Source organism: Mixophyes fleayi, chromosome 9 (assembly GCF_038048845.1).
Source record: "Mixophyes fleayi isolate aMixFle1 chromosome 9, aMixFle1.hap1, whole genome shotgun sequence".
NCBI lineage: Eukaryota > Metazoa > Chordata > Amphibia > Anura > Limnodynastidae > Mixophyes > Mixophyes fleayi.
The window spans coordinates 132,897,495-132,910,621 of record NC_134410.1 but is presented as its reverse complement, the minus strand read 5'-3'; the positions used below and the strand labels follow the sequence as shown (position 1 = coordinate 132,910,621).

The 13,127-nt window shown below is 42.4% G+C and overlaps 1 protein-coding gene across 1 annotated transcript in view; it reads right to left on the bottom strand.

Moving 5' to 3' along the window:
* LOC142101909 (ADAMTS-like protein 2) overlaps positions 1–13,127 on the bottom strand; it is a 58,327-nt gene that overhangs the window by 23,231 nt on the left and 21,969 nt on the right. Inside the window, exons 2-9 of the mRNA XM_075186341.1 lie at positions 6,485–6,600; positions 5,523–5,665; positions 4,186–4,261; positions 3,900–4,002; positions 2,719–2,864; positions 2,506–2,629; positions 1,504–1,584; positions 819–994 (exon numbers count right to left, since the gene is read on the bottom strand). Coding sequence (XP_075042442.1) covers positions 819–994; positions 1,504–1,584; positions 2,506–2,629; positions 2,719–2,864; positions 3,900–4,002; positions 4,186–4,261; positions 5,523–5,665; positions 6,485–6,598 — 963 coding nt within the window. The 5' untranslated portion in view covers positions 6,599–6,600. The remainder of the gene's footprint in view (positions 1–818; positions 995–1,503; positions 1,585–2,505; positions 2,630–2,718; positions 2,865–3,899; positions 4,003–4,185; positions 4,262–5,522; positions 5,666–6,484; positions 6,601–13,127) is intronic.

Here is a 13,127-nt window from a genome sequence, read left to right as displayed (position 1 = left end):
CACAATTCAATTTACATTTTACTTAAATTGACACAAACATAAAAAGGTTCTGTGCTTTGTAAGTATAGGCCACTATTATATACTGTAATTGGACAAATGTTAAACAGTGACGGAGTAATATTTACTAACACCTCTCAAAGCTCTAAAGCTGCACTAAAATCACAGCAACCACTTGTGTTCATTGTGTAACTAGCACTAGACAGATGAAAGCTCACTGCTGATTGGCTGATATGATTCGGTACATAACATTATTCACACAAAAATCGCCAACAACAATACGCTTATAAAGACTACGTTTAATGACCTGCAGTCCTATAATAGTGTCCATTTAAAGGACTAGTAATTCAAATATTGATTTATTTAATTTCTGCAGCATCTCTGTCACCGACATGGGACTGGGCACTTATTACCCAGCAGGACCTTCACAACGGGCAGAGAGAAGCCATAAGTATAATATTATGGGAGGGGGGTCATTTCATTGTAACATGTGCAGCAATATGCTTACGTAGCAATCTTTTCATCAGACGTCATGATCCACTCCTAGACAGATGGCTCCACCTACATAAACCCCACGCCACTCACTTGTAGGCGGGTAGGTAGAGCTATGCCCCAGATTGTGTGGCCTATTCCAAATAACGCTGCTCCATCTACAATCTATCAAATTAATATTTTTTACACTGTGCAAATTAAATTTAAATTGTACAATTTCTAATCAGTGCCCGTCTTAAACACTGCAGACATTTTATATATCGGGAAGCAATGATCATGAGAGAGCAGCCTAGAACCTGGTGACATTACTGAGGCACGATTGGACTTACCATGATGTTCAAGCCCTGGTTGGTTGGTCCTTGAGCTACAATATATTCTATCCCAGTCTCATACACATCCATAGGTCTGCGGTATTTAAACACTGTGCCGGCAACAATGAAGTTTTTTGGGCTGTCGACCTTGAAGTTTCCGTTGAAGTAGTAGTATCCAGCTTCATCTGCCACCGCTGGGAACACAAACCTTATTACAGCAGATGTGTATTGCATAATGAGGTAATAATACATAATACTCCTTGTTCATTTTAGAAATGAGGATTTTTGTTCTTTAACGGATTTCTATCTATCAGCTTAATTCCCTACCTAATGGTTCCAGTATGAAAACTAAAGAGACAGACTCAGCAGCAATCCAGCAGTCTAACAAAACAACGGCCCTGACAAGTGGGCTCCGCCATATCACATTAACTACAAGTCCCAGCATGACTTGCCAGCCAGAGGCATAATAGAACGTATGGAAGGCTAGAGTCTACTATGCTGTGATAACTAGTAAGGTGATTACAAATGTATCCTGTATTGATACAATTATTGTTTAGTGTGAGGGATAAGGGCACTGCCGTGTGGCTGGATGACTACATGCACCGTTACTATTACAGGACTAAGAAAAACTAAATTACAACAGTGACCAGTTGCGGTGTCTCCCCCCCAGTCAGATCTATAATGCAGCAGCGATATCACTGACCCAGGACATCTGCAGACTTCTTGCGTTCCACAATTTGGATATCTCTTGCGCCAACTGGAATGTGCGTTACTAGAGCATAACCTGAAACAGACACGTTAGATGGGGTATAAGTAAACTGTGATCTCCAGCTGTTGTGAACTACAAGTTTCAGCATGCCCTGCCTGGGAGCTGGTGACAAGTTGTAATATGGACTCTACAGACTGAAGGATAACTCACAATGACATTACATTGTACAATATACAGAGAACAGTCACGTTGAAATCAGATTTTTATAATAAGAAATAACAGAATATCTGGGACAGGGTAATAAATTCCACATTGTGAGAGTGATCTCTTCATCACTTCAACATTTTTTCTGCTATTATCCAACAATAATTTAGATTTTTATCTTGTTAACATGGTATTATTATGTTTTTTATATTGCAGTGTGAGAGTATAAGTGATAACTGAGGAGCAGAAACGTGTCTGACATGCAGCAGTCTGCGTATAGTAAGAGGATGGATGCAGCAAGAAATCCCAGAGATCTGCATTAAGCAGGGAGTGACACCTGGGTTATTCATCATCATCATCTATTTATATAGCACCACTAATTCCGCAGCGCTGTACAGAGAACTCACATCAGTCCCTGCACCATTGGAGCTTACAGTCTAAATTCCCCTAACATACAGACAGACACAGATACACACTAAGGTAAATTTAATAGCAGCCAATTAACCTACCAGTATGCTTTTGGAGTTTGGGGGGAAACCAGAGCACCCGGAGGAAACTCACGCAAACACGGGGAGAACATACAAACTTCACACAGGTCAGGAATCAAACTCATGACCCCAGTGCTGTGAGGCAGAAGTGCTAACCACTGAGCCACCTACCTCTGCAGAAACAGAGATGACTGGTGAGACGGGTAAAGCCTGGAGGTAAGTATAGTCCGAGGCTGTGTCACCACCATTGTCTGAGATGTGGATTATTCTACAGGACAGAACGAGATAACCTTGATTCATTTACCAAGATGGGAAGCTCCCTTCCTGTAGTTCCCAGTGACGTGGACACAGCTGCTTCCATCTCCCTGGCAGACACCACATTTATCCAGGGTGTGGGTGGAGAACAGGACCCCATCACATCCAATTGGCTGGGGAGAGAGGAACAGTAAACAGCGAGTAGCACTTACTGCATCTGTCGGAAGCTGCGGAAAATTACTGGACGACGTTCTCAACAAACCTCACATTTTCCAGACACGCAAACCCCTCGATAGTCACTGTACTTGCAGGACGTCCCGTCCCGGGCCTGGACCATTAGTTGTCTCTGACCATCAACTGTGGTGCACTGGAGATCACACGGTTTGCTGGAGATGTGCACGTAGTCATCTAGAACCCAACATACACCAATGAGTGCGTACAGAACACTAACACTAGTTACTAACATATCATATACAGTCTATTTACTACATAGGACACTCAGGACTCTCCAATACTCATAGTGGAAGACACCATTTTGCAAATTTAACCAATATCCATTAAATGCAACAAGGAACATCGCCATGACATGAGCTTCATTATAAAATACTGCCCTCTCACAAATATTGGTTCGGCCCACAAAATGGCTGCCTCTGTGGCCTGCAAGTGGCAGGTATAATTAAAGCCTGATGATGTCATACTGCACATGGGATGGGCCTACGTACTGATCACACAAAGCAGTTACTGCCACAGAAGTGAGTAGAGGTAATAAAACCTCAGTCAGTGTCATTTCCCCATGGAAACATGCACAGTAATGAGCTAATAGCCAGTGGTTTACCGGGACTGAATACAAAGGACTTCACCAGCCACTATCGATGCTGCTGCCTTATAGTTTCTGACTGGGGGCAAAACACCAGAACGGTGTACTTAGCACATCTAGATTGTGTGGGAGGTGGAGGGTTATAATAGAAGCACATGGCAATGAGTGAATGTACCAATCTGTGAAGGGATAGTTGGTGGTCAGTAACTCTAATGATCACATACAATAAGGTAGAGGCACTAAGGGAGGTTATAGGTCGTACGCTCAGCCCCTGCAGGAGAGACGTGGACTCTTTGGCAGAAGTTAGTCACTTACTATGTTTAATTGGGAAAAGCATTAATACTCTACAGACAAATAAGACAAGTCACTGTTTCCTGAAATTAGGAAACCACCAGAACATGCTTTGGGCAATAAGCCACTTTGCAGATAGCTGTACCATAGCCGCAGCGAAAATCACTACAGGCTCATTTTTAACATGTATTTAACGTTGTCCTAGTTTTACTTACGTCTGTCATATCCACATAAGACTAAAATATTGTTCTCACATTATTTCATGACAAAAATTTTGAGAACCCAGCATTTGGACGGCTTTCCTCGATTACATGCCAAAGCCAGAAGGCACTCACCGGGGTAGAGAGGTTTCCATTGATAGGTTTTTCCATTATACACGTGAGAATTAAAAGATATGCACTGTTCTTCTCGGAAGCTCCGGCTGTTGCTCAGACATTCCTGAAATAAAACATTTCAAATACAGGACGACAAATTTTTTCATCATCAAGTCTGAATAACTGTTGGAAATAACGAACAGAGTTCTGCTGTGAAAACGTGCACTGAACTTATACAATATACATTTGTGGCCCTGGATATTAGTACCAATCTGTTCTGATCTTATGGTGACGTTTAACCCCTTACCTGGACTTTACAAAGTTGGAATCTTTTGGACGTTCCGGTACAGTTTTTATTCCCAAGAACGCTGAGAGATTTCCGTCTGAAAACATAAAAAGAGTGTTTTAGCTGTTCCGCATTTTTGACAGGTGGATAACAGATTATTTAGGGAAGATCTCTCATCCATAAAGGATTAGGCTACAACGAAATGATTGTCCTGTGGTCTAATAATTCAATTTATGTTTAACATCAATGAATCTCACTCAACATTAATGTTCCATAATATTTGAAAATTTGCTTTATTAAACTAATCCACCCGGAGTTCGTTACGTTATGATAAAACAGTACCTGGGTTGAGGCGTCCCAGTGATTAAGTGAATCCCAACAAAGCAATGCTCCGCCCACCAGTTTCAATCAGACCACAGTGTTATTGAGGTCCCTCCCCTTTATGCAGGGGGAGGGGCATCAACTCTATATCTGGAACCTACCAATCAGCGCTGGACCGTTATAGCACATTCAGGGGGTACTAGGTAGATCGCGGTAACACTGCACTCAGGTAATTACAACTTTTTAAATTATCATAAATTATTGACCACCACCCAAAAATATATATTACGTTTTAGGTGGTTGCTATGCTTTTTATTAAATTCTTTCTTACACAAACAATCACAACCATGTCAGCTTCATCCCATCAGGAACAGATATTGCACGTAATAAGTGATTGAAAACATTACTGGCAGGGTTACAGGCATTCACAAGTGCCATAACAAACACCAAGTGACCAAAAGAGGTCATTATTCTCATTATTTCAAAGAAAGCTTCATATACAAAAGGCACCTATATGTAAAGATTTAGTTAGGTAACCTAGGCTCTTACATAACACACATTACGGCTCAGTGCAGGACATTTGTAAGTACACAAGTCTACATCTGGTTCTAAGTAATCATGCGGCTTTGCAGGCCAAGATAGCCGCTTCTGTACAGCTACGTTTGCAGAGCCTTTCCTTGGTGAATGCAGATTTGAAGCAAGTATGAGGCTACTTTTAAGCCACTATGCAAACAGGAGATTTCACATTGAGGGATGAAGGATATAAATACTATGCAGTGTGTGAGGACAAGTTTAGTGGGTGTTCCCTGCAGTGGTGGGGGGCAGACAGCCATTTCTCCCACTCAGGTGGTGGAGATACGGTCTCATCCAGTATTACCAATGGGATACATTCTGCAACTTCCAGAAACACTAACGGACAAGCACATTATTAGCTATTTCTGTAAATGAATGAAGGAGGTGGTTGTGCTAGCGGTGTGGCTGGGGATAGACAAACTGCTACACAATGGAATAGAACAGCAGACAAGATGCTGCCGTACCTCTGTCTAAGGCAGTGTCGTTCCTGAGACTTCACTCCTCCACCGCAGGTGCGGGTACAAGCTGTCCATTTGGTCCACTCCCCCCACCAAAACGTGGTCACGTCCGTCCCATCCTCTAGGCTGTTAGACGTCTGAGCGTTGTCCTGCTCGTCATTAGGATCCAAGTCATGGAAAGAACATAAGAGTTACAATATGTACAGTCATGGTTACAGAGCGGTGCAGATACTTAGTAACCCACATACTGCAGAGACCCCAAGTATGCCAGTAACAGGATATATACACCTAAGAAGCAGTCTGCACCCATCCTGTAGTCTTTCATGACTCTGTAGTTTAGCACAGTTTCTGCTCATCAGAGGATCTGTCTATTTAGGACTCATTGTGAACGTGTTAAACCAGACTTATGGAATAGGATCACTTGGTACAAATAACTTTTTGAAAATGGTTTTAGTTGAAGAGTATTAATCTCACATCATTACAGTCCTGGGCTGTTTACAGGACTGTGTGTGAAGAGGAGGGGTACACAATAGTCAGCTTAGATAACTCACTAATGGTCAGGCCTGCAGCACAAAGGCCGTGTCTATAGGGAAGCACATGGCTGTGTGTCAAGATTCATCTGCCCAGTGCAGGTAAATGGCATGAATGTGCCTAGCTAAGCAACTAAAGGATTTCATCACAAGGAACATGATTATTTAAATGAGTAAATGTATATTTAGGGGTCATTCCTTGATTAACAGGAAGCTGCACTAGGTGTATGGACACCTTACAATACGTGATTATATAAGTGGCATTGGGAGACAGGCTTTCCATTAGCCTGTATCTATATTTATCTCATACTTAATGCTCATAGAACACAAACTATCCTTTCTACAAGACTCCTAGTAGATAGTCAGCACTAGTCATTGCAGACAGCAGTCCTGACACTTTTTATTACCTTTTAAGCACAGTACAGAGAATATACTCACTTGTGTTATAGAAGAAGTGACATTTCCTAATAAAATAAATAGAGGGATCCATCCTCGCTGCAGGCCTTTCCTAATAAACAGGACCCGAGGCTGGTTTTCCTGGGTAATACTCATTTCTAGAAGAAAAGAAGCAGAGATATGCTCATTGCTAACGATGTTGTAGTAGTTAATTGAACATTTGTAGCTCTACATGTAGGTAAAGTGATCACAGGAACGTTTGTGGGATTAAGCACTAGCTATATCCAGACTGAAGACTTCTACCGGCAGATTACCGGGCTGACACTGTGCGCTTCCAACGCTGACAGGTCTGTGACAAAGTGGTGGAAGACTGACAACTCCTGCCCAGTATTTACACAGCCATAACCCCTGAAAGAACACTGGTTACTGGGGTGACCTCAGACATTGTGGGTAAAGTCAAGTACAACAAGAATAGTATTGCAGATCTGTGAGGATGGGAGATTTACAATAGAATCTGAGACAACAAAGATCCGTAGTACACTATGGTCCGGAAGGTGCTGAAAGGGACAGATGAGTTCTGTATGTGTGTCCTGGAGGGAAACACAAATTACACAGGTCAGGGGAAGACGTGATGCTATTTAACTACCACTATTAACCTTCTGCTTAAATCTATTCTCTTCTGAACCCCTGAATCTCCTGCAAGGGGTAAATGATGCTGAAAAGGACGGACAAAAAAAAGGCATATATACACATTATATATATATATATATATATATATATATATATATATATTAAAACCTCCTTAAATCTGAGCATCGTGGAATTTATTGCTATAGTTAAAGAGCAAATGTATCCATAATGTAACAACCTAAATGCCCACAAAAGTATAAAGATAAATACCAGGTAGAAGGACAGTTTCAGGGTCCTGAGCCCAATTCTACAGAAGACATATGAAAACAGCAGACAACCGTCTTTAGAGCCTGATCGCCGGGCTTTTACCAGCCATTCTTGTTGATGATTTCTGAGATAATGCCTAGATATTAAGATAAGTTTGCTCAAATCTGCTTGGATGGCAAAGGAATTTCTTGTCATTCACAAAATGTTTTGTGGATGTTACTCTTTCCTTTTGTTTTTGGAAAGAAAAGCGATAAAAAAAACTAATAGTAATGTATTTTTCGGGAGCACACTCCTACCACTGTCTCCTGGGTGTCAATTATATAGTGGGATGAAGATGTACAGGAATAGTAGGTGACTTACATAAACAATGACTTGGTGAATCTCTGATTTATGATAGAGATAGGAGCCACTGGTGAATTGTGGGAGATATTCAGGGATCAATTTAAATACTGGTAGTAGAGAAATCCAGTATTATTCTTCTTATACTTTCAATGCCTCATGGTGTTATTTATGTACAGCTGGGGGCACAGAGTCTTCAGAGGCCTTTCCTCAATTTACTTTTTCTGTTCTTCCAAGAAAGTGTCTGAAAATATTGCTGCAATGTGATCAGGGAAACGCAGGGACCGAAGCCTATTCCTGACTCCACCTGGTTTAAAAGTAAAGTCCCCCTTCTACTCACCCAGGCTGTCCTCGTAGATGAACATGTAAAGAAAAATCAGCAGATTAGGAACCCTGAGATTAAATAGAAAATGAACTGGTCCTAAATGGTGCCTTTTATAGTCCTGTTAGTACTAACACAATACAGCTTATCAAAAACCATTGCAGCACCAAGACATATACGCCATAGGGGACAATGTATATTTCTCTTAATGCATACATCCAAAGATGAATGGTCCAGACTAAATCATCATCATCTATGTATACAGCACCACTAATTGCGCAGCGCTGCACAGAGAACTCACATCAGTCCCTGCCCCACTGGAGCTTACAATCTAAATCCACACACTGGAGCTTACAATCTAAATCCACACCCACACACACACCCACACACACACACACCGAGAGAGACTAAGGGCAATTTAATAGGAACCAGTTAACCTACCAGTATGTTTTTGCATCCAATGTTGTTATCAGCAGCACAAATATTGTGGATATGATTACATTTCTAGGTGAAGTAAAGTAATACAATGCTGTACACAATAACAAGAACCAAACATGTAAGATGTATTCACTTTATTCCTTTTGCACCACAATCACCTTCCATCAGTGTGACAGAAGCTTCACATCCCTACTCTCCGTTAACACATCACTCATCTCCTTATATACTATGTGCTGCTGTGGACCCTGCTGCTTCCACTATATAACTCTCAGTCTGTGGCTTCCTGCTGCCCCCATTCCCCTCCTCACATCATGTCACTGCCTCAGTTACATGCAGCCCTGTCCTCACTAACACATCACTCATCTCCTGATATACTCTGTGCTGCTGGGAACCCTGCCCCTTCCACTATATAACTCTCAGTCTGTGGCTTCCTGCTGCCCCCATTCCCCTCCTCACATCATGTCACTGCCTCAGTTACATGCAGCCCTGTCCTCACTAACACATCACTCATCTCCTGATATACTCTGTGCTGCTGGGAACCCTGCCCCTTCCACTATATAACTCTCAGTCTGTGACTTCCTGCTGCCTCCATTCCCCTCCTCACATCATGTCACTGCCCCTGTCACATGCAGCCCTGTCCTCACTAACACATCACTCATCTCCTGATATACTCTGTGCTGCTGGGGACCCTGCTCCTCCCACTATATAACTCTCAGTCTGTGGCTTCCTGCTGCCCCCATTCCCCTCCTCACATCATGTCACTGCCTCAGTTACATGCAGCCCTGTCCTAACAATCTCACAGTTGGACAGGTAATCGATTCCCACAGGATCACCTTACGCATCTCCTGCTGCTGTGCCCATTCAGATGACCTGATTGGTTACAGGTTTTGTCCCCGTCAAACACACATTAAAAGGAGGACTTCTCCGGAGTGTCCATTTTTATTAAAAGGGAATTTACACAATTGTGGAAGTTGGAAGAAAAAGTGTCCACGAAGTAGAAGCAATGAACATATGGTAGACATATTAATAAAACAACCAGACCATCAATGATGACCTAAAAGTACTTGTGAAGATCTGGGTCCAGATGTGCAGAAATCTGTTCCTTTGGCACAGAACACCCAGCTGAGGTACAAAGCCCCGGGGTCAGTTCTTCATGTCCGGCCACAGCGTGTTTGACTAGGAAACAAATCCTACTATTACAGTGCGGAGTTGAGGCCAGCCTTAACACAGACTCCATTCAGCGAGTAGGTGGCGTCCTGGGACAAACACTTCCGTACATCGGCTTTCAAAACAAGCAAACAAATATGTGTATATTAGGATCATCTCACGGTGTGAAGCCTCCACTCCACCCATTAAATGCCCCAGAAAGGAGAATTGAACAACTGCTTATTCATCCAAATGTTCCTCGAAAAGTGTCATTAGGGGAATAGAGCATTAAAATACTTTGATCCCATTCAGATAACCATGACATATTTTATTAAAAACTTGTTATATACCAGGAGTATATAAAGATCTAAATAATTGTAACAGGGTTTCAGTTAATAGATTCTAATCTTGGAACAGGGAGAAGATTGAGCAGTGATTTCTAAGCAAAATATTATAGAAGCTGAACAGTTATAGTGGTAGCAGTATACATTTTCTATCAGGGGCTGGCTGGTCTGGGGGGCATCTGCCAACTGGGCCAGTCCCATAGTGGGCTGGCTACCTTGGACTGGGCCACCTGCATTTTTTTTGTCCTCGAGTCTTGCCCCCCCCAGGCTAAAATTTGCCAGCACTCTCTGTTTACTGTAGAGATCTCTCACGATTAAGAGATATATTCTGTGAAGACATTCTGGCTAATAGGTCACTATTAATTCAACTTCAGTTTACCGAAATAGGACCCAGCCTGGGAATGGAGCCTATTACTAGGACCTAATGACACATTTTCTGGTCTACAAACTTTCAAGCGTTCTCTGAAAACCTACCTCTCCAGACAAGCTTATAATATTCCTTAACCATCCTCTTAACCTCACTACATTACCCTATTACCACCCGTTACACAAATTCACACAAGACAACTACCCCATGACCAACATTGTTGTGTGACAGGATCATTTAGCTTATGAATCACTTTTACATTTGCAGTCTGGCTGGACCGAAATGCAAAATGTAGATTTAACCTCATGTGTCAAAATCCCATTGTCCCATAGATTGTAAGCTTGCGAGCAGCCTTCTCACCTCTTTGTCTGTTTTACCCAGTTTGTTTATTAGTTTACTGTGTTTGTCCCCAATTGTAAAGCGCTTCGGAATATGTTGGCACTATATAAATAAATGATGATGCTTCATGTAATGATAAATGACACAAAGTAAAGTATCTCTGGAATAAACAGCTATTAAATATAGAAATACATTAATATACAAAATGGTTACATGCACTTTAAATGTGATGGTGACAATACTTCACCCGTGCACCCTTTCATACGACACAAGCAGATTTTAGCTACCATGCTCCCGGCCCCTCACCTTATTCCTGCTCTTTGTAAATGATTGTTTGAGAAGCACACTAATTCATTGATGAACTTCATCCCAGAGGTTTTGGCTGGCTGCTCTGCGGACAGGTGTCTCAGTGTCTTCCCACACTTGCTTTTTATTAAGTCTTCCAGACACATCTGGGCCCACGCCAAGGAACACTGCTTAGTGCGATGTCTAACATGAACTTTCAAGGAGGAAAGAGCGAAGATGGAACAGCCTCAGTTTACGGAGCTGGCTGAAAACTCAGCTGAAGGAACACTATACACATGAATTAACTAGTGGGGATGGAACCTATAAAAGAACAACTATTTAATGTTGTTAACAATATATTGTTGTAGTGCTGTTAAGTGGGGATCTTTCAGACAATTTATTATGTGTTAAGGAAAATTCTGGAACGTATAAACTTCTAGTATTAGATTATTCTATGGTAGCGCTGTCCAATTTTCTTTCCTGAGTGGGTTGCAGAAAGTTGAACGTGTTGGATCCTACTAAAGTACTGATGTCATAAAACGAACATCTAGGGTGGTCCCACAGTGGGCCAGGGTCACGTTAGACCCAGGATGTCCACATCCAGAACACTGACAGAAGTCCATTTCTCATCTATCATTGCACATATTCATTTATACAATAAAGGGATCACCAAAACGCTCTGCGAGATTCACAGAAACACAGGTCTGATAAAGTTTGGCACATAAGTGTAAGTGTCACAGTTTACTGTTGGTGAAGCTGTCATTTCTTCTCTCTCTCAGTCTCAATGTCTTGGCTGGATACAAACAATCACTGTTGCCTGTAACTCAGTCTGCAGCAGATAGATCTTTGTGAACATGATCACTCTTGTGGGCGGCCAAGTTGGATGCGATCCAGACGTTGAGCAGCTGGATCACTTTTGGTGTCACTTGGGCCTCTTAGTGCAGTTGACAGATGACCGTGCATACAGTGCTTATAGTGATCGTCTTCTGACCAGGATACCCCATAGGGTGTTTATCAGACTTGTGTGCCGAGCGTATGATCTTACTAGGCAAGACATGACTACTATGTGAGACTTTGCAGAGATACAGAGGGTCAGGTAGATTGGCGCAGCACAGGGCAGGGTTTGCTTGTATGATGCTCATTAAGATTGCCCTTCACTGGAGATAAGGGTCCTAGCCCAAACCCTGAAAGACAGCCCCATACCATTATCCCTCCTCCACCAAACACCATAGTTGGTATAATGTCGTCAGGCAAGGTTCTCCCGGCATCCACCAAACCCAGACTCGCCCATCTGACTGCCAAACACAGAAGTGCGGTTCATCACTCCACAGAACACGCTCCCACTGCTCCATAGTCCAGTGTCGGTGTGCTTTACACCCCTCCATCTGACGCTTGGCATTGGTCTTGGTGATGTGAGGCTGCATCCAGCTGCTCGGCCATGGAAACCCATTCCATCAAGCTCCTGCCGCAGTATTTGTGCTTACATTAATGTCAGTGGAAGTTCGGAACTCTTAAACTATGGAATCAGCAGTGCGTTGGCGACTATTACGCACCATGCGCCTTAGCAGTTATTGACCCCGCTCTGTGATTTTACGTGGTCTTCCGCTTTGTGGCTGAGTTACTGTTGTTCCTAAACGCTTCCACTTTCTAATAATATCACTTACAGTTGACCGTGGATTATCCAGCAGGGATGAAACCTCATGAACCGTCTTATTGTAAAGGTGGCATCCTATCACAGTACCACGCTTGGTGTCACTGAGCTCTTCAAAACCACCCATTTTGTATCACAAATGTTTGTACATGGAGACTGCATGGCTGGTGCTGGATGTTATACACCTCTGGCAGCGGGTCTGATTGTAACACCTCAATTCAATAATTAACAGGTTTGGCCAAATACAAGTATACACTATATGGACAAAAGTAAGTTCTCATTGTGTCTGTGAGTTTCCTCCGGGTGCTCTGGATTACTCCTTACTGGTAGGTTACTTGGCAGTGGACTAAATGGACTTGTGTTTGTGTGTGTGTATATGGTAGAGAATACACATTGTGATATGTATGATTCTCTGTAAAGCACTAACACGTAAAACCTCCTAGGTTAATAAAACTCTCCTCATGGCTGGAAACAAAGATGCTAAAGACAGTGGAATGGAGGGTAAGTAGCACTTTGTGCTAAATAAATTTCACACACTTTACATAAGGAGAAATAGA